The 27,425-nt window shown below is 46.9% G+C and overlaps 1 protein-coding gene across 1 annotated transcript in view; it reads left to right on the top strand.

The window, feature by feature from the left end:
• LOC142578603 (sorting nexin-25-like) overlaps window positions 1-27,425 on the top strand; it is an 89,505-nt gene that overhangs the window by 18,480 nt on the left and 43,600 nt on the right. The window contains exons 6-14 of the mRNA XM_075688003.1: window positions 2,705-2,891; window positions 3,514-3,587; window positions 3,663-3,739; window positions 11,028-11,129; window positions 11,209-11,303; window positions 11,426-11,465; window positions 11,531-11,650; window positions 15,557-15,704; window positions 25,379-25,572. Coding sequence (XP_075544118.1) covers window positions 2,705-2,891; window positions 3,514-3,587; window positions 3,663-3,739; window positions 11,028-11,129; window positions 11,209-11,303; window positions 11,426-11,465; window positions 11,531-11,650; window positions 15,557-15,704; window positions 25,379-25,572 — 1,037 coding nt within the window. The remainder of the gene's footprint in view (window positions 1-2,704; window positions 2,892-3,513; window positions 3,588-3,662; window positions 3,740-11,027; window positions 11,130-11,208; window positions 11,304-11,425; window positions 11,466-11,530; window positions 11,651-15,556; window positions 15,705-25,378; window positions 25,573-27,425) is intronic.

Below are 27,425 nucleotides of genomic sequence, written 5' to 3' on the forward strand. Positions count from 1 at the left end.
AACCGCGTGCACGCAAAAGACATTGAGCATAATACCAGTGGCAAATTATAAGTGCAATTGTGATTCTGGGGTCAATGTAATTACACAGTTAATTTAAGATTGCAGCACCATTTCTCAGTAGCCTCAGGACCTTCTCACAGCATTTTTGTCAGCAGATTGCAGGTTTGTTATGTCAGGTTTAGGTTTTGCAAACAAACAAGCTCAGTATGTTTATCAGGCGCAGTGGTCGAGTTGTGCAAACTATTACTCAGATGTACGCCATGACAAATGTCTGAAAATTGAAAAAGCCCTTGTTCTTAAAGGAGCCACCCTCCCTGCAAGCTGTGCCCGGGTCGCACCTTTATGCCACACATACTGCCATCTTTAGTGTGCACAGAGTGGGCACTGCTGCGAAGCGAGGGGGAGGGCAGCCACTCACTTAATTAGTGAAGGGACCTTTGAAGTCCCTGTAACAGCTGTTTACGTGTTAAAGGGACACTAAAGTGAAAAATTATTTCTTCTGCATCAGTAAATTACCATTCTACAACACCAAGAACACCACTCTTACAACGATAAGACGTTTCGGAAGCCAGAAAAAGCGCAAGAACGAAATACAGGTGGCGACACCTACTTAAGTTCCCGCACCTGGGGGCTGTGACGTCTTCGATTTTGATGGCATCTTCTAGGGCCTACTAATTATATATAGCGGTACAGATTGGCTACATTGTGTTCTAAAGGAACCAAATATTAAATGGCAAGTTGTGGGAACCTTTATTCAACCAACGCAGCCCAAATGCGAAAACATACTTTAGAATCCCTGACGTCACGCTGACGTACCGGCGCTGGGGTTTCGGCGCAAAATTCGAATGCTCATACTTGGACCTTCATTTTCTCATCTAATAATAAAACTATTTTTTTTTAAATGACTGCCTGCAGGGTTTTCAAACAATGCTTCATTAGTCTAAACTGATTTATTGTTTCGCTTTAGTGTCCCTTTAAGTACAGCGAACTTGCACTCCAAACAGAGACATAAATTAGGTGTTCTGAGCCTAGGATGACAGCGAGATGTCGAAACCTCACTGACATGTGCTGACATTTTGCCAGCCACTGTAGCGTGGGCAGGGTCTGGTCAAGGCAGTTATAAGCTGCCACATAATGAGAGGGAACTCTAATGCATTCATCTAGTACAATATGGGAATGATGCATGTACTTGTAAATCCCTGTTTACTCAAAGCTTTGAAAACTGGGAAAAGATTTCAAGACAAGTATAGTTTTGAGCCCTCGGGCCTCACATAGACCTCATGGAACCTTTCCAAAATACTGTTAGTGGCATTTTTGGTTACTTTCACGTGTGTCGTCATCATTGGCGTCTATGGACAATGGCGTTATTGGCATTGTGCCAAAACTGCAAAACAGAGTCAAGACAACTGATCCTAACGATATACTTGAACCCAATGATCTGGGCATTGTTTTCAGACACCCAAAAAGCTTAATTGAGTAATGAATTTCAGCCAATTTAACTGTGGAAACCGAAACTAAAAAGAGTGCAATTGTCGCACCTTCAGTGGACGCCCACTAGTGACTCGGCGCTTACGCCTCGCCTCACTGGAGCACGAAGTGAGGGTCCTTATCAAACTGCAATCTTGCTGGTCTTGCTGAACTGCTGCGGGCTCCCATGCTGTGCACACTCTTTTGGGCCCAGTGTGTGGGCTGATTGCGCCTGCCCAAAAGTGCAGATCATCTTGCCCAAGGTCACTATTAATAGGCTGCGAACACATTGATGCATCACTGACAGCGTCCTAAATGAGAGGAAAAAAGAAAGAGACCATATCCCTGCTCGCCACATGAGGCCACAATAAAGTGGCAGCCGAGAAGGGGGAAAGGTAGGCGTGGCATCTAGCTTGGCCAGTGAGCTGCCGCCGAGTAAAAAGCAAGTGCAGGCAATGCTGCTAATGCTGCCTCATTGCCTTTTTCCTGCTGTTTTCCCAGTAGAGATTTAGAGATACTTGGGGCCCATTGCAAAAACCTTTCGAGATAATTTATGAAAGACACATGGGTTGAAACCACAGCTGGATAAAAATTTTGACTTAACCGATATCTCAAGAAGTCATGTTTCAAGTTAACGAGAGTTTACTGTAATTGTTTAATCTTCATGCTTGTGGCATTCTTTATCATGCTTTATTTTTCTATTTCGAAGCACTCATAGGTTTCTAAACACAGCAAGCAATTAGTCTCTGTGCACATGCATAGTCACTGCAAATTGTTGCACTTGTAATGGATTGTTTTGTTGAAAAAGGTGAATTTTAAAATTCATATAGCCATTTGAAGCCAAAAGGTTAAAGCTTAGGCAGATTCATGTAGTATGTAATGTCGATATTTAATTCCATGCTGGCTGAACCCCACCATACTTGCAGCTACACGAAGCCCCTCTAGTAATTTCCAGAGGAAACTTTTGCCCCTCCCTCCAGATCACAACTGAGAGGGTGGCATGATTTTCCCTTGCATTCTGATCTGCATCTTATTTCTTCTCCATCTTATTTGGCACTCTCAATCGCAACTTTTCCTGCTGGCATTTTTGCGTGCTGGTGGTCATCATACATAGATTTTTCCCATAAACAGTATAAAATAGTGTTAGAAGTTCTACTTCATCATTCAGTATACTTGCACTTTTATTGCAGAGATGTGCTTTTAAAACACAGTGAATATGTTCCACTTATGTTTTCAGTTTTTCAGCCTACAGTTGACCTGATAACTGATCCCGATTACATCAACCAGAAGCTGATTGCTTACCTGCAGTACCTTCAAGCAGAAAATGAGAAGCACAGTCGAACATATGCTTATGCTGAGACATGGGAAGACTTTATTTTTGTTATAGATACCTGCACTGACATCCAAGACTTGAAACGTATGCGGTGAGCTTACTTTCATTCTAATCGTTACGTGCATTGAGGCAGTGAGAGAGTCGATTACAAGGTGCACCACAGTGTTTGTTTCTACAGTCAAGTCACACACACTGCCGAGTCGCGGCGCACTCGTGAGGGGCTGGAGGTGAACTGTGATTGCACATATGGGAGCATGCTGCTTTAACTTGAAGGTCTTTGCGCAGCATGCATTTTTGGTGTGAATTTCCTGCATGAGGCTTAACAAAAGCTCCTGTGACCCACAGCCTTTTTCATCGCACTGCCAGAAGCAGCAACCTGTGCTCATAGCACTCTGAAGCTGCCTCAAAACGTGTGGTCTCTGCAACAGCTCATGTAGACCCTTAAACAGCAAGGTAGCTTCTCTGCAGTGTTTCATGCTCAAGACGTGGTGGTAACTGGGATATGAATGTGTCTGTTGCTTGGGGGGGGGGGGGGGTGCAATCTCCTGTGAGCACTTTGTGTGGGAGAAATGCTTGGCATTGTTCTAGTTATGCGCTCTGCTGTCACATAGGTTTTGAAAAGGGGCTCTGTGGCAGTGTGTTGGGTAGCTCTGTCTGTGCGTGCAGGGAAGGAGAATGTGTGACTGCAACAATCTGGTGCTTCCCTCATACAGGTTCAACATTGTGTCGGAAATTATGCAAGCTACCACTGCCAACAACCTGAAGAAAGCACGTGGAATAAGTGAAGGTTAGCTGGTTTTTTGCCCTCGTAGTGGCTTCTGTATATCTAGTTGATATACTAAATTGGAATTTATTTGTTCAGATAAGCAGTATGAAGCACCAAGTACAGCTAAAGGAGACCTGTTGCAATCAAGGAATTTATCCAAATACATCAAACAGGTAGGACTAACTGCTTTTTGAACAATATTGTTGCAGGAAGAAAGCAAGCCCACAAGTGTAAAATAAGGTATATATTTACAACTGGTATTTAAGGTGTTCAGGCAACTGCCAGACTTCGTCTTCCTCTAGTCCATGCCACCTTCTTCTTTCCCTTCACCGAAACATCACCCTCCCGGCGGGGTTAGCTCCGTCCCGGTGCAAGTTATAGAGCCTCACTTAATGGGGTACATAGGGCTTGAGCCTGGCGACGTGAACATCGCTGGTGACATTGGGAGGCACTGAAGGCTGACCGACTGGGGCGATCTCGTATGTCACGTTGGGCAGTTGACATAATATCTGGTATGGACCAGAATAATGGGAAAGTAGTTTTTCTGACAAGCTGATGCGACGTGAAGGCGTCCAGAAAAGGACAAGGGAACCAGGTGAAAATTGGTTGTTTTGGTGCGAAAGGTTGTAGTGTCGCTTTTGAGAAGCTTGTGAGACTGTGAGGTAATGACGGGTGACATCTCGGGTCTGGGCGGCTAAGGCAATAGCATCGCGAGCATAACCAGTGCAGGGTGATTGTACTGCGGAAGGTGGCAATGTGTCGAAGGGCAAGGTGTGGTCGTTGCCATACAAAAGGTAAAGTGGTGAAAATCCGGCAGTGTTGAGACGGGACGAGTTGTATGCGAAAGTGATGTATGGTAAAGCGATGTCCCAGTCGTGGTGATCGTTGGAAACGCACATGGCCAGCATTTCAGTTAGTGTGCGGTTGAGTCGCTCGGTGAGGCTGTTCGTTTGAGGGTGGTACGCGGTAGCAAGCTGGTGTTCTGTAGAACAGGAGCGCACCAGATCATCAACAACCTACGATAGAAAGTAGCGGCCGCGATCCGTGAGTAACTGGCGGGGGGTGCCGTTGTGCAGGATGACGTCGTATAGTAGGAAGTCGACGACATCTGTAGCGCAGCTGGTTGGTAGTACTCGTGCAATGGCATATCTCGTGGCATAATCTGTTGCTACAGCAATCCATTTGTTTCCTTTGTTGGAAATCGGAAAGGGGCCAAGGAGGTCGAGGCCCACACAGAAGAAGGGCTCTGTATGGATACCAATTGGTTGATGCAAACCAGCAGCAGACATAGCAGGCATCTTCCGGCGCTGACACAGGTCGCAAGAAGTGACATAACGGCACATAGAGAGATAAATTCCGGGCCAGAAAAAGTGGTTCCGCAGGCGGTCGTAAGTACGAGTGATGCCCCGATGTCCAGTAGTAGGAGTGTCATGAAGTCTGGAGTGCGGCCAGTCGAAGGTGTTTAGGAACGACTAGGAGAAGCTCTGGGCCATCAGGACGAACGCTACGACGGTATAAAGTTCCATCGTGCAAGGTGAACATCCGGAGGGACGGGTCATTGGGCAAGGAGCTTAGGCGTTCCATAAGTGTTCGAAGAACAGCATCTTGGCGTTGCTCGTCGCCAATATGGAGGAAGCCGGAGAGAGATAGAACACTGATGTCCGAGTCTGCATCAGTATCGTCCGGTTGATCCACGGGATTGCGGGACAGGCAGTCATCGTCTTTATGCAGGTGCCCTGACTTATACATTATAGAAAATGTATATTCTTGTAGACGCAGTGCCCAAGGTGCAAGTCGTCCAGTTGAGTCCTTCAAAGAGAAGAGCCAGCAGAGGGCGTGATGATTGGTTACGACACAGAAGCTCCAACTGATAAGGTGCGTTTGAAATTTTGCGACCGCCCATACGAGCGCGAGACATTCTCTCTCAGTAATGGAGTAATTTTGCTCGGGCGTGGAAAGAAGGCGGCTGGCGTAAGCGATGACACGGTCTTGGCCCTGTTGACGCTGAGGAAGGACAGCGCCGATGCCATGACCACTCGCGTCAGTTTGTACTTCAGTGGGCGCAGAAGGGTCAAAGTGTGACAGAATCGGGGGAGTTGTAAGCTGCTCAATCAGGGTAGAGGAGGCTTTCTCCTGCAGTGGTCCCCAAGAGAAAGAGACATCTTTCTTAAGAAGGTCAGTGAGAAGGTGAGCGATGTCGGCAAAACTTTTCACAAATCGCCGGAAATAAGAGCATAAGCCCAGAAAAACTACGGACATCGTTTGTTGAACAAGGTACAGGAAAATTTCGCACGACGTGAACTTTCTGTAAGTCAGGTTGGATTCCGGTGGCGTTTACGAAATGGCCGAGCATGTTAATTTCACGGCGACCGAAATGGCACTTGGAGGAGTTTAGCTGAATGCCAGCCCTGTGAAACACGGAGAGCATGGTTGTGAGGCGCTGCAGGTGGCTCTCAGAGTTCGGCGAAAACACAATTACGTCGTAGAGGTAACAGAGGCATGTAGACCACTTCAAGCTGCGCAAGAGAGAGTCCATCATGCACTCAAATGTAGCTGGCGCATTGCATAATCCAAAGGGCATGACTTTCATTTAGTAGAGACCGTCCGGTGTGACGAAGGTGGGTTTCTCACGGTCCATCTCATCGACGCTAATCCGCCAATAGCCGGAGCGGAGGTCAATTGATGAAAAGTATTGGGATCCGTGTATACAGTCAAGACCGTCATCAATGGGAGGTAGGGGATAAACATCCTTCTTTGTTATCCTGTTGAGGTGACGGTAGACAAGGCAGAAGCGCCACAAGTTGTCTTTTTTCTTTACTAAGACAACTGCTTATGCCCACGGGCTACTGGAAGGTTCAATGATGTCCTTGTCCATCATCCTGTCTACCTCTTTCTGTATGGTGGCCCTTTCTTTTGTGGAGACACGATATGGCCGTCTATGAATGGGGCTAGCGTCACCAGTGTTGATGCGATGCGTGACAACAGATGTCTGGCCCAGTGGACGGTCGTCCAAATCAAAGATATTCCGATAAGATGACAGGAGGTGATGAAGAGCTGTTGTTTGCTTAGAAGGAAGGTCAGGGGCAATCATCTCAGAAACATCGTCTGCAGGTGTCGAGTATGAAGGAGTTGGTGACAAAGGTCCGTTGGTAGTGAGGAAGGATTCAGAGGTCAAAGAAGAAATCTCAAATTCTTCCAATGGAGTGATATGCGCTATGGCGATACCGTGTGGCAGCACATGCGACGAAAATCCAAAATTGAGGATGGGCACGCGAGCGCAGTTTTCGCGGATCCGGATTAAGGTGCTTGGTAGGGCAATATTGCGCGACAAAACTACGTCAATAAGTGGTGACATGACGTACTTGCCATCAGGTATGAAAGGATAGGGCGTCAGGAAGATGTAAGTGGTTTGAAGCACAAGTTGTTGCGTCAGGAGGAAGCGGCAGATCCAACTGTACAACACCTGCAGAGCAGTCAATTTGGGCAGAGTGTTTTGAAAGGAAGTCGAGGCCGAGAATTGGGTCGTGTGGACAGTCCTCAAGGACGATAAATAAAACAACAGTATAACGGCCCCCAATGGTCACACATACTGTGCACATTCGAAGAACAGATGAAGTACTCCCATCGGCGACTCGCACAGTGCATGGTACGGCGGGCGTCAGAACCTTTTTGAGCCTTCGGTGGAGAGCATTGCTCATAACTGAAAGCTGCGCTCCTGTGTCAACAAGAGATGTAACAGGAACAACATCAACTTTAATGTCCTGTAGGTTTCCACGTGTAGGCAGGGTCAACAGAGGATTTGTGGGCCGGTTTGGAGTTGCAGCTTCACCTCCGGGAGCTACACTGCCTAGTTTCCCGAAGTGAAGCGACCGGTTGCAGAAGGGGATGAAGAGCGGTGAACGAGAGGCAAACGGGACCTACGACCTTGCGGAAACGGGAAGCGGCTGGATCTTGGTGGAGCACTGTCGGAGTATAAGGCGAGAAAGTACAATTGTCTGGCACTTGGTGGTAGTGATTAGGAGATGACCACCGAGTAGGCGACGACCAGTGGTTACAGCAATGACGGGCGATGTGTCCAATAGTGGAACAATTAAAACAGACGGGTTTATCATCCGCTGTGCGCCAGTCGGCTGGGTTGCGACGGAGTGGTGGAAAGCTTTGCGTCGGGGAGTGAGCGGTCGGAGTGATCGGGTAGGTGTTTGTATGGCGAACTGAGCAGAGAGATGGAATTCCCAAACTGCTTGTATAAGGGAGATAGCAGGCACACTTTCCCGACAGTCGGAACGAACTGGAGCTGGAGCCATGGCCTCAAGCTCACAGCGAACGAAGTGCATTATATCTGCCAATCCTGTCGGCTGAACGAACCGCGGCGGGTCTTCGCAAGAGGATGTCGCGGTGGCGCGGTGGTATTGGGCAATCTGTCGAAAGTTTGAGCGATGCGGCGGCCCTTCGCTTGTTCGAAGTGCTGGCACTACTTTATAATTGCATCCACAGTGGCACAATCCTTGCACATCAGGAGATTGAAGGCATCGTCTGCAATACCTTTTAGTATGTGACCAATCTTGTCTGCCTCGGTCATGTTATCAGCCTTGCGACAGAGGGCCAGCACATCCTGTATGTACACAACATAAGATTCTGTGGATGTCTGAGCCCGGCACGCAAGTTCTTTTTTTGCTGCCAGCTGACGACCGACAGGTCTGCCAAAGAGGTCTCACATTTTGTCTTTGCAGACATCCCAGCTCGTTAGGTCAGCTTCATGTGTATCCTACCATTGCTTTGCAGTTCCTCTCGTATAAAATATCAGGTTTGCTAGCATCATTGTTGGACACCACCAGTTGTTGTTGCACACTCGCTCGTACATCATAAGCCATTCCTCGATGTCGGCGTTGTCCGTGCCACAAAATGTCCCCTGGTCCCGCGGATGAATGAGGATGACCATTGGCATGGGCTGCTGAGGCGTTGTTGCTTGTGTCGGTTGATTTGCCATTGTGGCGGCAGGTAGATGACGTCCGCTGCGAAGTTCCATGATTGTACCCAGCACCTTCCACCAAAATGTTACAGGAAAAAGCCCACGAGTGTAAAATAAGGTATATTTACAACTGGTATTTAAGGTGTTCAGGCAACTGCCAGACTTCGTCTTCCTCTAGTCCATGTCACCTTCTTCTTTCCCTTCAACATAACAATATGCTTTGGATAATGACATGCTCTGTAATGCATTTGGTTAAAACGCGTTGGCAGGCTGGTTGGTTTGAATCCATGATAGAATATCTAAGCACGACTGAACGAGGTCATAGAAAGAAACAGACACACGGAGACAGCACTCTCTCTGTGTGTCTGTTTCTTTCTACATCCTTGTTCAGTCATGCTTACATGTACTATCATGTAATAAATATTGTGCCCTTTGGGGCTCTCATTTGGCATATTTTTCCGGCACTACAGTCGAACCCGGCTATATCGAACTCACAAAAAAATGCCTATCAGTTTGATATAGATCATAATTTGATATAAGCCTGCTAAATAATTGGATGTCATAAAAGCACATACCATTTATAAAATCACTTTATTGGTGAAACTAGCTTAGTTCCACATGAAATAGTCCTGCATTTTCTTCTGCTTAGGAAGTTTTGCTTCCTGCGACGCATGCACTTTTTGACATTGTCTAAGGAGTCGGAGTAGCTGAGGCCGCAACCTTCCGCATTCACGCAGAAACACCGGACTAGTGCGAGTGCACGAATCACTTCGGAGGATGTGGGCAAAGGATTATCGTTGCTTTCTTCATTGTGCCCACTTTCACTTGTGCTCAGTACGATGCCGGCAATGTAGTCTTCGTTTTTGGGCTCTCCCGTGGTTGCGACACTATCATCTGCACTCACAAACTCATCCACCATTAATTTGTCAACAGCTTCTGGAAATTCTGACAGCTCGCTCCAAACTTCGGCAACACCGGCAATGGCTTCGTTGCATTCATCAGAATTTACAGTCATCACCAAGCATGTGGAAGCTGGCACGTCTGAAGCAATTTCGGATGAACCACTTGTACACGGCCACCAGGTCGCGAGTTTGGCCGCTTTAGTCCTAATCGCCCTCTTATTCTTCAAGATCCTGCTTAGAGTGCTCCTCGGAATCTTGCACGCTGCGGGGACATCCAACTTCTCACCGCGTTCGACCTGATTTATGATTTCGACCGTCACGACGAAGGTGAATTCTGCCGCTTCATCACGGCAACACTGTGGGAGAAGGCCCACAAAGCGCAAACACAATGAACCAGAAAAGCAGCGAGACAACTTGCACGTTTGCCATCTTACGACAAGGGCACAAGAGCCTCTGATTGGCTGTCTGAGCAAGCGCTGCGAGCGGGCCAGGATCATTTTTTGCAGGGGGGTGTTGCCGGCTCGCCTGTGGCAGCACGGTCATGATAGGGAGAGTGGTTAAATGGAGCCACACTGACAGGTTTCCCCACCACCGCGAGGAAATGTCAACTTCTGGGGCCACTTTTCCTCCGCTTGACATTCGATATATCGGGAGTCGCTGCTATTTTTGTTGAATGTAAGCGTAATTTTTGCTATATATACTCATTGTAACTATACCGTGTCCAGAAATCGTTCGCTACAGCAAAAGCTCGTTAATTCGAACTTCAGTAATTCGAATTTCGGGATAATTCGAACCGTACTACTTGGTCCGGCCTAGCTCCATAGAAGTCCATGTATAAAAAAGCCCGTTAATTCGAACGTGAGTTGGTTCTGCCACGGTTAATTCGAACTACGCGCCGCCGCGCCTGGGCGGCGTGCCGCCTGGCACATGGCCAGAGCAGGCCTTGTCGCGAGGCTGCAGCGGCTGAGTTGCCTCCAAAATGGGGAGAGAAGGAAAAAGCGGGTAAAACCGGTGCCAGCACCCGGCGCAGAGGCTGGAGGGCAAGGGGTGACAGCTGTGGCAACAGCTACGCCCTCTCTCTACCTCCGAAAACTGCGGTTTCCGGTTTTGAGCCGCCGATCTCAGAGGCCTAAGAATCTTGTCGTATAGCTGCAGTTGTTAACCGATGGATGGCGCAACCAGCACAAAAAATACAGCGAATCCAGTACATCGCAGCGCCGCTAGCGCTCGAGAATTGAACATTAAATTGAACTGGCACCATGCCCTGCTGCTTCCTGGTCGCGGTGTCCTGTTTTTCTTCATTGCTTTCGTTAGTTCGAACTTCGTTTAATTCGAACTGAGATGGCGTCCCCTTGCGGTTCGAATTAACGAGCTTTTACTGTATATAGAATAATTTGATGTTAACTGTTAATGGGTTCGATATAGTCGGATTCGACTGTAAAGCATGTTGTAAATAATATCCTGTTTGATCTTTTAATTGTATGATTTCCTTTCCTTGCAGGCTATTGTATGCCAGTAGTATTAGGACTGGAAATTATTGTGACTGGTTTTTCGTCATTGGAAATATTTTCTTTTACCTTTCTTTTTCAGCTGACATATGCAAAGGCACGATGTGAGAAACAGCTCAAGTTAGTTGGAGGATTAGACTGTTATTCACCTTCCGAAGAACAGGAAAGCCTTCCAGGGTGCAAGGTCAGCTTGTGCCACTTCTCTGTCTTGTTTTTTATATGGCTGTCTATTTTGCAGTTTCATTACTTTGATTTTGCTCCAGGTATTTGCATTTTCAGTTCTTATGGAGTCTCCTGTATGTCGAGAGTACCTGGCCAGATTCTTGCAAGGCGAAGAGGTGGGAAAGTCGTTGCTCTCGTAAGCGTAAATTTTTTTGGCAATGATGATTTTCACAGCATGCAATTTTTTTTCAGCAGCAAAGAACTTTTCTCATACGCTTTTAACTGCTGCTTCTTTTCTCTTACTCCTCATTATGCTAGATTCTGGCAAGACATTGAGAACATGAAACTCTCCAGCAAAGTGAGTTTTGTTTGCAGCTTTCCACCTCCTATCATTGATTGGCATCATTTTACAATGCTTTAAAGGATGAATGGCATCAGCTAGGCAATGAGATTTACCAGACATACATCAAGCGTCCACGTCCGGGGATACGGCTCTCAAAAGGTGTCCTCAAGGGCATAGAGGCTTTCATTATGGCCAATAAGGCAAGAAATTTTTCAATATTTTTTTATGACTGATTGCATTTGATATATGGTTTGGTGTGCTAAGACATGCATGTAAATATCATGAAAATCGAGTATGTGGAAGCTTGGGTCCTTTGGCCAAAAGTAATGGTGATGTGTGCAGTGCACAAAAGTGTCATGCGTGGTGATATATTAATGGTCACTGTGTTACTCTTTTGTGATTATTTAGCAGGTAAGAGTCTACCTCTGTTCTTGGCTGTGAAAGCAGGTGTAGGTGGTTGTCGCCTTTCTGTAGCACATGGGGTGATGCCATCGGGACAGCTGCCCTTCTGTGCTCTTGCAGCTGTCTTGGTGCTTATTAATCTAAGCATCTCGCATAGCCAGGATATCTTGTTTTAGGTTTTTGTGAGTGTAATGATGACCCCATAAAACCTTGTACATAGCAACCTAAACTCGATATTGAAAGAATTGGTTATTTTCAATTTAGATAACACTGGTATGGGGCCACCTTCAAGCTCGTATTTTATAGTCCGAGGGGATTAAAAAAAAGAACGAAAAGATTTATGAAAAACTGTCGAAGCCCATTAGCCAAGGGAAACTTAAATAACTTTTCTTCAGGCCTCTTTGGTCGTTGTAAAATTCTGTGTGGGGGGTGTGGTACAAACACAGTGTGCATAGCACTCTCGTCACAGTGGCAACGCCGCTAAATCTTTGTGGTCTGAGAGAATCTTCTAGCTCATTGCAAAGCTATCATGCTGTCTTTGGAGAGACTAAAATGCCTTCAGAACTTTGCCTTGCTCATATCGAATGAGTCGTGCCGTTGCCTGTCATTGCGTCATCTTTCGCCAACACTTGCCAGCAACACAACCAAAGGAGCCGTCATTGGTGTCTGTCTCACCACGTCGGCCAGCATGAGACTAGCTGGTGGCCATGGTTGACTTAGCAACTTACGAGATCGTGCTCGTGATCGCGCAAGACCTCGAGTGAAACACCTTTCTGCAGTTCCACTCTTAGCAGACGACTGGTTTGTTTTGCAGAAGATTGACAATGTGTGTGACAACAAGAAAATTTCTAGTCACGCCTGCCAGGGATGATGACAGCCAAGTGCCAGCCAATGGCATTCGTGGACCAGTTCCAAAGCAAAATGTTACAGAATACTGTTCTCTTGTGTTACTTTCTGTTTTTATTTGTTTAAATTAAATTATGGGGTTCTTACAGGCCAAAACCACTTTCTGATTATGAGGCATGCCGTAGTGGAGGACTCCGGAAATTTCGACCAGCTGGGGTGCTGTAACGTGCACCTAAATCTAAGTACATGAGTGTTTTTGCATTTCGCCCCCATCGAAATGCGGCTGCCGTGGCCGGGATTCGACCCCGCGACCTCGTGCTCAGCAGCCCAACACCATAGCCACTAAGCAACCACGGCATGTTTTTATTTGTTTGTATATACTAATGTAGTCCTTCCCTTTTCTAATTTATTGTATGCCCTGAAGGTGTAACAGACAGACGGACGGACGGACGGACGGACGTGATACTTGGCTGTACCTAGTCCAAGAAGCTGTGTAGATGTAGTTTGCAGCTCAAAACTCTAGATTAATGCTGTACTCATTGGAAAGTGCAAGAAGTGCAGTGCCAGGTTCTTCCATGTAAGCTAGAAAAATAATTTCAGCATTTCATGTTTTCTGAAAATAGTGAAATACCTCATCCAGCTTTGCTTGCACTGCTCAAAGCTATGTTCAAAGCACATATACCAGCTGAAATCAGCAGCAGCAAGCGAATAAAAAATGCATTTAGAAGGAATGGGGGCCATGTTACGAGTCATGTGTGAGCAAAGCTTAATGTACCTGGAATAACTACAGGCTCTGGAAAAATTACTACAGTCAAACCCACTTATAACAGTACTGGTTTTAATGATATATCGGCTACAGAAATGAAAAGCTGCTGCACTGTCAACATTTGTATGTTTTCTATGGGGAAATAACCCGCTTACTACAATGTCCCCATGCCACATTATCGGTTATAACGATGAAGTCTGGCTGCTGGGCATCCATGCCAAAAGGTAACGGAATGCAAAATCGTTGAAAAGAAAAAAGAAAAGTGAAATGTGAGCTGCTGCACAGTCACCCGCCATCCCAACTGCCGCCCCGCACTTCTCTCCATGAGAGATGCGTGCCAGCTTCGCGCGCATCTCTCTCATCGCCTTTCCACCCCTCCAAGCACGAATGGGCTGCGCCCATAGCTCTGCGCCATGCCATCCCCCACAACACGAATGGACGGCATCAACTGCGCTGGCAACGCTGCTGGCACTGCTCCTAGATTGCTCGCTCGGCCCTCACAGTTGATTCTTTATTCCCTAGCCTGTCATTCTGCACAAGTCTGCTAATGGATTAAGTCGCTTGTGCTTGTCTTTGTTCGGTGCATCGAAGTCGTTCCTGGCCACTTTGTTTCTCGGCCTCCTTTGACTTGCCGCCGAAACGGAAGATGGCTGATCTGTCCGCTGATCATCGCCAATGCACAACATTGCCGGTGAAAAAAAAGCGCACTGCTACAGATGCTAGAGATGCTACACTGCTAGAGATGAAGTGCTTCTAGCCGATGAGGCGATCGTCACGAACATTCTTGCATCAGATAATGACAGTGACGGCCACGACGGCAGTGCTGATGCGGCTGCCTCAAAAGGCTGCCTCAACACTGTCCCCGCGGTTAATCCTGTTGTCCCTAATGGGCTTGTTTTCATGAAGGACCTTACGCTTCACTACGTGGGGCACCTGGACGCCTTGGAGAAGGATGTCTGCAAGCAAAGCTGATGGACATGCGGTTTTCTCGTGCGAGCCACTGGGACGTATGTGGCGAGATGCTTGTGGCGATCTTGCTCCAGCATTTCTTCTAAATTTCTCAAGCTGAAATGCTGCTGCGGCAACCTTCCCTCATTATTTAAAAGACGTCTTTTGGGGTCATCAAAGCGATGCTTCGGCGGAGATCGTATGTCACTTGCTGCTTGTGACCCCTCTTTTCAGTTGTTATAGCAGTGCCATTCTTGAACGCCAATAGCTGCGGCTTGTTAACAACATGCAATTGGGGTGCACAGGAAGCAGAGTTAAACAGTTAAACGAGTCAACACAATCAGAGGCCAGATGGAGGAAGGTGGTGGGGAGGACTGACCTCCCCTTTGTTATAGTTTTCTCGGAACAGCTATGCCATTCCCCATTTTGATTTTTTTTTCATGCAACCCGTTTATAACAATTATTGGCTATAACAATGGAATTTTCATGGCACTTGAATATTGCTATACCCGCCGTGGTTGCTCAGTGGCTATGGTGTTGGGCTGCTGAGCACGAGGTCGCGGGATCGAATCCCGGCCATGGTGGCTGCATTTCGATGGGGGCGATATCCGAAAACACCCGTGGTACTTAGATTTAGGTGCATATTAAAGATTCCCAGGTGGTCGAAATTTCCGGAGTCCTCCACTACGGCGTGCCTCATAATCAGAAAGTGGTTTTGGCATGTAAAACCCCATAATTTAATTTAATTTAATATTGTTATAAGTGGGTGTGACTGTAATTCAGTGCTGCAATCGGGCTGCGACTGTGCAGTCTCACAAGTCCGCGTTCACCCGGCATTCCTGGCAGTTCAGATCTCATGCACAGCTACAGCACTAAGCCGGCTGCACAGAAATTCCACGTCACTCTCTCGTAGCTGTGCAAAAAAGTATGTCCGAACTGGTTTATATGCCAATATGTGCTAATTACACATTAACATTTTCATCAGCGATGTTATAGAGGTGTTTTGGCTTTTTACATTATAGCAAAGCAAAAGCTTTAGCCAGGGCCTCTACCTGCAGTTTTATCAGGAAAAGAAAATTTTGTTGTGATGTGCGGCTCTACCAAGCCTGTTCTCTTCAGCTGTTTCTGTCTATTTGGCTTACAGGGTCCTGAAGCATTCCTGCAAGCTCAAAAAGAAGTGTACCAGGCACTGGAAGAGCGGTATTACCACTCTTTCCTCGTGAGCGACGCTTACCATAGCATGGTGATAGAGACCCAGGATCTTCACCTTCACCTTGGTACCTACAGAGAAGGTGTGGTCTGCTGTGCTGGTCCCTTGGTGACAGGTTTATTTTCAATACTGCTAGTTTCTTCATAGAGACCATAGCAGGTGGGCATATTATACGACGTGACTGTCCAAGTTCATACAGCACAGAGGCTGCCATAATCGCTAGGGATGTGTGAATACCAAATAGTATATTTCAAATCAAATATGGGATATCTAAAAATTAAACACGGACCTTTATGCTTCCGAATTTTGTGCAAGAAACAGTGCTGTACATGCTCAGGAGGTAATCAGATTACAAGAATCTTGCTAGCTTTCAGTAACTTGAGTGCCTATGAATCGAAATGTATAGCATGCTCTATCTCATTAAAGGGAACACCGTATTAGTATGCCAGCATTGATAACTCAGTTTGTATATGAAGGCTGGAAAATATATCGAGAGAATGTCTATTGATTGCACAATTTCTCTTGTTTTACTAAATAAAGTTTACCGCTGCTACTACCGTCAAATAGAATTAAAAGTGCTTTTTTCCTTCTAAAGCTGAAGAAATAGCAAAGTTGCCCTAAATACCTATGGTGTTTTCAGTTTAATATTGCATCATTTTATGCTTAATGGTAATCGTCTATTACAGTCAAACCCACTTATAACAATACCGGTTTTAACAATATATTGGTTATAACAATGAGAAGCTGCTGCACCGTTAACTTTTGTATGTTTTGCATGGTGAAACAACCCGCTTACTACAATGCCCTGATGTCGCATTATCGGTTATAACGATGAAGTCTGGCTGTTTGGAGTCCGAGCCAAAAGGTTAGTGAAATGCGAAATCCTTGAAAAGAAAAAAAGAAACCGAGAAATTCGAGCCGCTGCACGATGGCCCGCTGCTCGAACGGCCGCCGCGCACTCATTTTCCAGCCTTCTCCGCGCAGCTCTCTCCCGTCGCCCTTCCACCCCTCCGAACACAAATGGGCTGCGCCCATATCTCTACGCTGCGCCACCCTCCAAAACATGAATGGACCGGGACAACTGTGCTGCTCGCATCTTGCTTGCTGGCTCCTCATCCAGTGCAGTTCTGCAAACAATGTAATCGCCCGTGTTCGTCTTTATTGGTTGCATCAAAATTGTTCCTGGCCACGTGGCTTCTCATCCTCTTTTGACTTGCCACCGAGATGGAAGAGGACTGACCCGCCCGCTGATAATCAGCAATGCACAACGTTGCCGGCGAAAAGAAAGCACACGGCTATAGATTTGGAAACTAAGTGCTTCTAACCGATGAGGCGATTGTCGCGAACATGCTTGCATTGGATAGCAACAGTGACGGCCACGATGGCAGCGCTGATACGGTAGAGCAGGCTGCCTCAACATTGTCCCCGCGGTTGATCCTGTAGAGAATTCAGTCCCTCTGAGGCTTCGTTTTCGCGAGGAACCTTCTGCTGCACTACGTGGAGCACCTGGGAGGCTATTCTGTAAGAGTCCACCTAGTGGACTGTCCATTTCGGCCGCTGCTGATTGGCTAGGGCCGCCCGTCTCCTCCTCTCCCGTACAGCTGCATCCAATCAGCAGTGGCCGAAATGGACAGTCCACTAGGTGGACTCTTACAGAATAGCCCCCCTGGACACCTTGGAGAAGGATGTCGGCAACGCGGACGGACATAGGGTTTCCTCATGCCATGCAATGCGACATATGTGGCGAGACGCTTGTGCTCATCTCACCTCGGCGTTTCTTTTCGATTTCTCAAGCTGACAGGCTGCCGCGGCAACCTCCTCGCGTTTCTTAAAAGGCCCCTTTTGGGGGGGGGGGCACCAAAAAGCTGCCTTGGCGGTGCTCGCATATCGCTTGCCACCTGTGACCCCTCCTTGCAGTTATAGCAGTGCCATTCTTTTAACGCCGACAGCCGCGGCTTGTTACACGTGATCGGAGCGCCCAGTGTTAAGAACGGCCTGCTGAGGTGCAAGTTTTGCCAGCCAGTTGCGACAGCGGCATCAAACTTTTCCTGGAAGGCCGCCACAACCCTCTAGCCACGGCGTCACTAAGTCGACTGTGTCCGGAGGACAATACGCTCATCCTCGACTCTCCGTCGCAGGAGCCGAGATGAGTTCGACGAAGCAGACTTTATGCTGGAACACGACACCGCCTACCCAGTCTGCTGTGAGCGGGGGAGTCCCCGAGGGAACGTAGTTCGAGGTTCCTTCCCACGCGCCGTTCAAGACGCAAGACAATGGGCTACTGGCGGCCGCACTGGAATAAAAGGCGCCTTTCCTGACATACGCCCCGAGTTCTACGATGTCCGTCTGGCGTCGGTTGAGGACCGTGAACCTGTGCGGAAGTGTGTGTGTGTGATCCCTCGTGCAGAGAGGCGACTCGTTTACGATGACTGGTCGAACATTTCCCTCACCTTGGGATCGAGGGAGGACCGAGTGTTTATAAACTGCTGCTGTGCGGCTGCTCAGTGCAGTTTCTCTCGCAGTCATGCTAGACTGATGAACTGCAATGTCCTTATGTAGATACTGTAAATAAACCCGTATTCCTCGTTCTCGATGAGAAGCAGTCCTTCCCTTCAATAACATCCTCAGCGTGGATAAGTTGGACGACGGCATGGGCCAGCTACCTTCTAATTCATGCCCGACTCCAATCTTGACAACTGATTACGAGCGATGGGATTGAGCCCCCAATCCTAACACCAGGAAGCAGTTATACCGGTGTCACACGTATGCTTCTAATCGCGATCGGGACCGATCTAGATTGAAATTCTCGACTGCAAATGACTCTCTCGTGCACATTGTGCCAAGGAGCCACTCACGACCGAGAAATTAGGTCTGGATCGGGCTTGATCACGATCAAAAGTGCGCCGTGTGACACCCGTGTTTAACGAGGGAGCACAATCGGCAGCCGAATGTAGGAAGGTGGTGGAGAGGGGCACTGGGCCTCCCCGCCATTATAGTTTGCTAAGATCAGCTCTGCCATCCCCATTTTGATTTTTTCATGCCACCCGGTTTTAACAATTATCGGTTATAACAATGGAATTTTCATGCCAATTGAATATCGTTATAAGTACATAGAACGTATTGCTTTCCCGTTTTCTTGAAGAAAACGGGAGGCTTTTTCCATCTTTATGGCAGGTAGGTTTTGAGGGTCAAAAGCGGGAAACGTGTGTCACGTCACTCAGCACCGCTCCGTGCGGCCATCGGCATTGCGCGCATCAACCGCGGTCGGTGCTGACAGTACAAAGTTCTCAAATCAGGAGGCCCACGGCATGTTTGCTTGCCGTCCTCCCTCCCCATTTCTTTTTTTCCCATGCAACTATCAGCCATCCATGTAAGTGCATCTGCATCCGGGAGTCAGCACACTGTGTGGGGTTCTCCCCTCCCGTGCTCTTGGGACAAAGGAACGACAACACAGTAGTGCAAACAATCACAAGGGCATTTATTGCACCTTTCATAGATCAGTGCCTGCTAGCCGAGTTGCTATCCACAAAACATGCCGATGGGCGCGCGACAAATCAAGAGAAGTCTGACTCACCGCGACCGGAAGCGAGCGAATATGTTCGCCCCATCCTGGATCCCAACGCCTGGTCCTTCGCGTGTATGGTCACGCGAATCGTGGCGCGTTCGAAGGCGGCCCCGCGAGGCGGTCTCGCAGAAGCATCGGTCGCCGCGCGCGCGGAATGTCCGCGCCGTTCGCCGACCCGCCGGGGAAGCCCCAGCCCGTCCTCCCCTGCGCCCCCAAGTAACCCTGCCGTGAGGCGGCGTTAGCAACGCAACACTCGCGCCATCTCTCGCACTGCGCCCCAACCACATCGACCGCCGTGGGCATCACGCAGGCCACGCGGCGAAGCCGGATTACAGGAGACGCGCCATGCGGGAAAAACATCAGGGGACGCGCGAGAGTCGCGCATCCCCACAACTGTCACGTGGTATCTTTGAGCTCGCCACGTAAATTTAAAGCTAGTCTTATGACGGGTCGTTGAAACTACGAAAAGAGACCGTTGTGCACCTATGAACGGTTCTTGGAACCCGGGTTCACTGTGTGGCATTTTGCAAAGATGGCGGCCGTGAACATGTAATGGTCATTCAGTGCACTCGCCTTCATTGGCAAGGCAGTTTGTTGGCTGTCTGAGGATTGTGTGACCGCTGTGAATAGATCTGCATTTATTCTATATGAAACTGTAACTTAGTCACCGACACCCGATGATGCTTCTCCGATTAGGCCTAACCTGCTAGACAATGTGGCCAATGGTGTAGCTGTGGCAAAATTTCGCTGCCGGCTGAAGTGATAACACGCTACAAACTGTTGCCGAAAGCTTGTTGCTAATATGTTCCTATGAGTGGCTCATCAGTAATTGTTCACAAAATCACACATACGAGTCAGATTGACGGCTGTTCCAGCACCGTTTAGGTCCGCCGTCGACCTGCTGGCGACCACCGGGAGCAGGCGTGCTACATTCGTCTATGTGCTCGCATGTGGGTAGAAAACTTCAAACTGCGTGAATATGCGGCTGTGAACAGTGAATTCATGTATTTAATGCAATCAGTGTGCCTTCCGATGGCTAATCGGCCTGATCTTCACACATGCTTCCATGCTTTCCTCACGCATTGCTTTTGTTGTTCCCTCTTTTCGCCTAGCGTTAACTGTTCCGATCAGTCTGGTCGACCAGGTCGCCACTTTAGCAACTTCTAGGCAGCACAGCGGGGCTTGGCATTTCAGGAGTCACCCGACATTTGTGCGCAGGCACGAGCAAGAGTGGGTGTGAGAGAGAGAAAATATGGGGGCTTTTGCCCACACTGACGCCATTTTTCCCAAGGCGACAAATTTTTGCCGCTTCAATTATATCACATGTCATCTGACTATTGTGCTTGGCTACAAACTTGCAGTCACTGAACAATGGCTTACAACCGCAATCCCGACAGTGTAAACCCAGGTTTCCTTGCACTGTCCTGTGTACATTATTGTTATGTCCCAGAAGCCTATTGTTCAAGCATCTGCCTGTTTGGCCAATATACTTTTCCCGCAGTCATGCGGGATCTCGTATACAGTGAAAACTTGATGTAACGAACATCAGGGGACTGCGGTAAAGTGTTCATTATTCAGAAAGATGGTTATGGTGAAAGCCCCAAAAATAACCATTCCGCCCATCAACCCATCAGTTCATAAGTTGTCGCCATATGAGCTATCGACAAAAACGTCACTGTTGGCCCACGGCACGCGCTGTTGCTATTTTCCATAGGTTCCGCCACCACACACTACCGAAGTGCTGTATGATAAGAGTGACGTGTGCGAAACAGACGCTGATGCCGAGGAAACTGCTGACAAAAAGGTAGCTCCATGTCACCTCCAAAGTGCAATGTTTCTCACTTTTTGTTTGTTTTTCACATTTCTTGCCATGGACACCGAGACTGTCTCCATCGAGGTGGACACCTGAACTATGTCCAAACACAAGCGTGCGTAAATGATGCCATCTGGAAAGTGCAAAGTGCGACAGTGTGGCATCTCTGCGAGTATGGAGGTTACATTTCACTGTGTATGTAGCTAGTATGGCTGTAGAAAGAAGTGCGAAAGAAAGAGTCCTGTGCAGAAAGAAGGGTGAAAGAAGGAAGATGTGCCTCTGTTGCTAGGTGGCACTTTTCTGGGTGGAACATGCACTCCTTTTTTTCCGAATTCCTTTTTTTGTCAGACACGGTCTCAGGTGTTCCCAACCTATGCGCCGCGGCATCCGCTCTTTGCACCTTGTCGTCTGCTAGCCTACTGTCTTGGCTGCCGTGAAGGATACACGGAAATGTAAGAATCCACAGATTTAGAAATATTAGTTCGTACTACTGAGGCATTATTAACATCACAGGAAAACTGAATAATGATCGGGATTCCAAAAAGTTCGGTATTCTGAAGTTTTTAGTACTGAAATATTTTTACATTGAATCTATAAGAAGTCAGCAGGGGATTTTTCAAAAGTTCGTTAATCTGAAAAGTTGTTAATGTACTGGTTCCTGTGGTTCTTTATATGTGTCATCTTGCTTGTACCGCTTTCCCCCATTTACATAGTGACACTAACTTGTGGGGTGCCATAAAAACCATTTTTACCCTGACATGGCTTCCAATCTTTTTTAGACGGTGGGAGACTTATGAAAGTACAGTATTACAGCCATCCTTCAAGTCCTTGCGAATGCATTTGTGCAAGTCTGTCCTCTTGATTGCACATGCATATTTTATGATGTGTTTCATGTTATATCACATTTATGTATGTAGATAAACCACTTGACTTCCTACCATTAAAACCAGTTGAATGTTTGTGCTTGTGTCTGTCGTCCCCCAGTCCTCATTCCGAGTAGTGCACAAATAACATTGATCATGAATTGTAACCAACTAATGCAAACCAGTACCCTTCGAAAGTATCCTAAATTTAACGGTTTTTAGCATTACGTTGGCAACTTGTACCTTTGTCTTGATCCAATCCGCAGACAAGTCGGCCAAAATCAAAACTTGTTTTTGGGCGTTAGGGGCTCTATTCTGGACATTCTGCCATTTTCTTCGATGCTTGACGTAGGCGCAGCATGTACAAAAGGGCGCTGATGGCCCCATTTTGCTTTTGTAGCGGGACGCAAACTGATGTTTTGCCTAAGAAATGGAAATGAAGGCACTGAACCTAACGTTATTGGTAAAGCAAAGCAGTTTTTCTCCACAGTAAAAATAAAGCAGCTAGCTCAAAGTGTACAATTACTATGTTGAAAATGCTTGTCACTCCGGTCATCTGGGGAGCGATCGGAGATCTTTTGTTCGATACGCGTTCTTTTTCGCTGCTGAAACGTCACAAAGTGACAGTATGCAAAATTTGTAAGAACGGGGCGGAGAGAGCAGCCAATCAGCAAGCGGTGAATTCCCCGGAAGTTTACTTCCCTCATTTGTCGTCTGCTTGCAGGCAGTATACTACAAAATGAAATGTTTCTTGTTTTCCAATGAATGAAATCTTTATCTAAAAAATGTATTTTTTTCTTCTCAAGCTTAAACACGTTTTCAAATAGTGGCTACTACAATTTATAACTATTAGTTTCTCTGCATCGTCCCTAGATGGTGTCACGCAGCAGCGAGGAAAAAAAAAAAAAGAAACGACAGGAACAGTGGCACACTTTTCAAGTGCCAAAAACAACATTCCAGTGGCTCGTAAGCACCTGATGATGGGGTCGAGTTCGCCACACAACTAGTGAACTATTTATTTCAATAAACAAAAGCGACGCTGGAATTTGCTTTCTGCCATTTTTTCAAACGCGTTTCGCACGTTCACTGCTCTCGTTCCTACTCAAGCAACGCCAATGCAACAACCAAAGTTCCCATCGCAAGCGCTATTTTCTTGAATTAAACTATGGATTGGATCCAAACGTGCCATTCCGTAGCCAAAGCTGCTGTTCGGATCCAATGCAATCCACCAGATGCGCCATGCGAAGCCAGTCTCGTAACGAGCGTATGATTGCTCCAAACTTCCCAACCCCCGTCGCCTTCGGCGCCTAGCAGACGATGTGCTCAGTTGCAAGATGATTGACAGGAATGTGTCATCATTTTGTCGTCACCAAAAACGTGGCTGCACCTCGCGGCTAGTGACGTCAGTGCGTAGTAGGCCAATCGTGCGCGCCAGTAACCGAACGAATGCGCCGAACAACGATCTCTGATTGCACCTCTGCTGTGTACAAGCCATCGTCTGCTTCATTAGCTAGGATGCATGTCTCTGGGAAATGGAATGAGTCATCGTACATTGGTACCAATGCACTTGTTTTCTACCTTGAGACAACATACACAACCTACCAGTGGTGATGAGTGCACATTCTAGGCCGTGTTATTGCTATCACCTGAAACGCAAGTGATTCAGCTCGACTCGGAAGGCTGAGAAATCGCCGAATATCACCGATAGCGTTGCGCGTGCCAGAAGTATCTGCCTGCGTGATGCAAGTGCAGGTGCTGCCATCGCTTGTTCACTTCGCAGCTTGCTTGCACCGCTTGAGGAAACTTCAAGGCACTGCCTTGTGTACATTTCTTTTTATAAATTAAATAAGTGTCATTGTCACAGCTTCTGATGATGCGAAAAGTCATTAATCTTGATTACACTATAAACGCAGCAGTGAAAAGTGGAAAACGTCACAGAAGGTTTGCGATGCTCAACCAATATGATTTCAAATAAATGTGTTTAAAAACAAAATGATGGCCCAGAACACAGATGCACTCGGGGCAATGTGATAGCAGACGAAACTGTCACACCCGCCACAACAAGAGCTTCCAATTGTTCCATTCTAAATTTACTGCTATAAACTTAGACTTCTTCAGTCATAAAAAAACTGAGGCTATTGGAAAACCTTTAATAAACTCCATCTAATTAAGCCACAGTTAAGCTCATTGTCACCCACTTTAAAATCGCAACAAATCGGTGTCCTATTTCGCAGACTTCGTGTAAGGCACATATATGGCACGCACAATTACTTGCTTACTGGTGGCCAAGCTCCAGTTTGTGATATAGATGATGAAAGGCTGATTGTCCTTCACGTCCTTGTGGAGTGCTGGGAGGCAGAATCTCAGTGAAGCACTCTCCCCTGGCCTACCAACACGATATCTCCCTTCATCCGGCATTGTTATTTGGTGCAGAACAGTTTCTTTAGATGAAAATCTATTGCCACTAACTTATTTTACTGTGCTGTCCCGTTATAAACATTTTTCAATCGAAACATTTTTGTAAACAAAAAAATGTAAACATTTTTTCAAAAAATTTTTCAAATCGGCTCATTAATAGCCTAGATAGAAATATTTCAGTGCCATGAACCCATGATTTCAGCAGGCGAGCTCCACTGCCAAGCGAAACACTCTCTCCACTCGCCCCGTCTAGCCTACGCTAGCGAAATTCCTTCCCTGCATTCTCCCATACCGGACCTCGAGGATCACGTGACGCCTATGTCACGGGCCCTGCCTTCAGTGTTTTTCTCCTCACTTTTTTCTTGCTGCGCTGGCCACTTCGCTGACGGCGTCCAGCGCAACCTGTTGTGATTGTCTCATTTCGTGCAGCGCACAAGGACACTTGACTAGCGGTGTAATGCAGTGCTACACGAACACTGAGGCAGACAAAAGTGGATTGCAGAGCATGATCATGTGCTGGAACATGGTAGAAAATGGCACCTGCGCACGTAACTGCACGACCGTGTGAATAAGCAGACGAAGCAGAAGTACATCTCTCTTGCTTCAGTGCGAAGTAAAACAAAAAACACCAGGCATTTCATTTGTGTGTTTTATTATTTCTCTAAACTTCAATTCATGAATTCAAGCAACAGACCACACAAATACCCAATGTTGCCTTGAATAATTATCGAAGTCGCATGTTTCTATGATTGATGTCACATTGCGAACACGGGTATGTAGGCGCAGGGACACGTATACATCACAGTCCGGCTTGGAGCCTGATCGCTGTGAAGGAAAGGCAAACTGGTGTTTGGATTGAAATTTCAGACCTTTTCACGGCACGTATTGATGTAATGCTTTGCAAACACGATCGTTAGCGCACATTGTATGCTCCTTGCGTGTCAGCTCGAAATGGCCAGATCTGGTGAGGGGCCCTTTAAGAGCTGCAAAATATAGTGTGCAGACGTGACCGCTCATACAGCATTTTTTGTTGACCGCTCTGAAGGACAGTGATTGGAAAAAGCAACTCGCATAGCTAGTGCTTTTGTTGCTTGCAGACGAGAAGGGCTCTTCGAGTGGCAGCCAGCAAGACGAGTGTCCGCTGCCATTGGTGGTGAGGGAATTGCCCGAACCCTCGGTGGAGGAATGCTGGGCACAGAGGAAGAGCCAGCTGACACGCCTTGAGTCTCGCCTGGACGACAAGCGGAGGGCTCTGCAGGCGCTGCAGGCCACGCCTAATTCAGACCCCAAGGTGCCTTGCTTTTGAGTTCGTATAGCCATGGTTCTGCGCAGACTGGGACATCACTCAAATGAAACTTCAGTTACACCAACTTTAGAATGTTTGGCTGGGAAAAGCTGAGTAATAATTTAATGTACTATCTCAGTTGAATGAATTTCTAGCATGACATAAGCTTCAGCTATACAAACATTATATTCAACACTAGTGCAAGTCCACCTGCTGATCTTGACCTCTGTGACAGTTGCAATTGCTCTAAAATGAAGGCACCATTCAAAAAACAAAATTTAATTTCTGCTTGTTGACAGTAAGTTCATTGTGGCCAGTAGGTGCCTGTGACTTCGAACCCAATGTGAGTCATAGTGACAGCTTCAAGTAAGCATTATTATGTAGCACTACATGTTCACTTTGCCATTTTGTTTATTGTTACATTGCAGCATCAATCAATGTTTGTCTAACTTATCTCGTTATTTGCACATAAAAATAAAGTATAATGTTGGCCTTTCAGGCTCTGTGCAGAATCTTTGCCATTTGTAAACAAGTTGCTTCTTGCTCACTTCTGTTGGCTCTGTCAAGTTCACTGATCTGTTGGACTAATGCTGGTTAATAGAAACCTTCTGTTTTGGAATTAATGATGAACCATGGATATGGAACCAGCTGTACAAGTTTTCATTGTAAAAATGTTTGCTTCTCAGCACGTTTTGGGGCACTCAGCTTGGCTGTGGGAGGTGCATGGTTCCATGCCCACTGGCCACTGGTTTATATAAGATAGGTAATACAGGTAGCCCCATGTCCATGTATCCAGTTTTTCAGGAGTTTGTTGCCTTCCAAGAAGAACTAAAGAAAACATTTGTGGTAACAATTTTCGCATGTGGGGAACCACCTACTGCAGCGGAACCTCGCTGATAAGATCCCATTTCGTGCTATTTATTGGTGCGACGTTCATGATCGAGAACACAAAAAATGACCCAATACAGTTATGCTTCTTTTTTACCAGTCACTATGTTCTTGGAAAGTGTGATCTTTCGGCACCAACGTTCAGTACCTTGTCAAACTGCAATTGTATGATATGTTCTCCCACTGCTAGATCACATGTGAACACGAAAAGACATGAAGAACGCATGGTTGAGAGCAGTAAGTGCCCACTGCAGCAGCTTTTCTGCAGTACTCACCCGCTTATGCCACGTGAAAATGCTGGCACACACTCGATTTTCTCTTCTGGTACCAGCAAGTCTCCTCACCAGTTGTCGCATTCACGTATATTTCTGCCACCCCTAATGCAACAATCGCCTGTCTGTTTCACAAGGGAGTCTGGCGTAGTTCTTTTGAAAGTGTACTGCATGCTTTAAATAGGCGATAACCCAAATACACCGTCGTTCTCTGCTGCAGGCGGCATCTTATTCCGGTGTTCCCTACCAGCTCGATTTCGTTTTGGTTTCCGGTCGCCATCTTAGAACACTACGCACTGGAAAACAACAAAGTGTGTCTCAGGCCGCTTGGGCCCTACCAGCTTGACATGGCAGCAACGATTCTTCCAGAGTTGGCACATCAAAACTTCCTACTGGCATTCCCTGCCCAAAAAATCTGCCGACCGAGGCTGGATTTGACAAGCGCGAATGTAGGCTTGCGGAAGCTGCAAAAATGACAAAGCCCGTCTCAGGCTTCAGCACCTCATGCTGAAAAGATTTGCGCAATGTTTCACATTACATGGATGTCAACTACAGTTGAGTCTGAAATTTATCAGTGACTTCACATACATTTTCCTGGTTAATAGGCTTTTTCTTGCTTTTTTCCAAAAATGCATGTATGATGTATGTATGCATGCATGTATGTATGCATGTATGTATGTATGTATGTATGTATGTATG

Source organism: Dermacentor variabilis, chromosome 4 (genome assembly GCF_050947875.1).
Source record: "Dermacentor variabilis isolate Ectoservices chromosome 4, ASM5094787v1, whole genome shotgun sequence".
Taxonomy (NCBI): Eukaryota; Metazoa; Arthropoda; class Arachnida; order Ixodida; family Ixodidae; genus Dermacentor; species Dermacentor variabilis.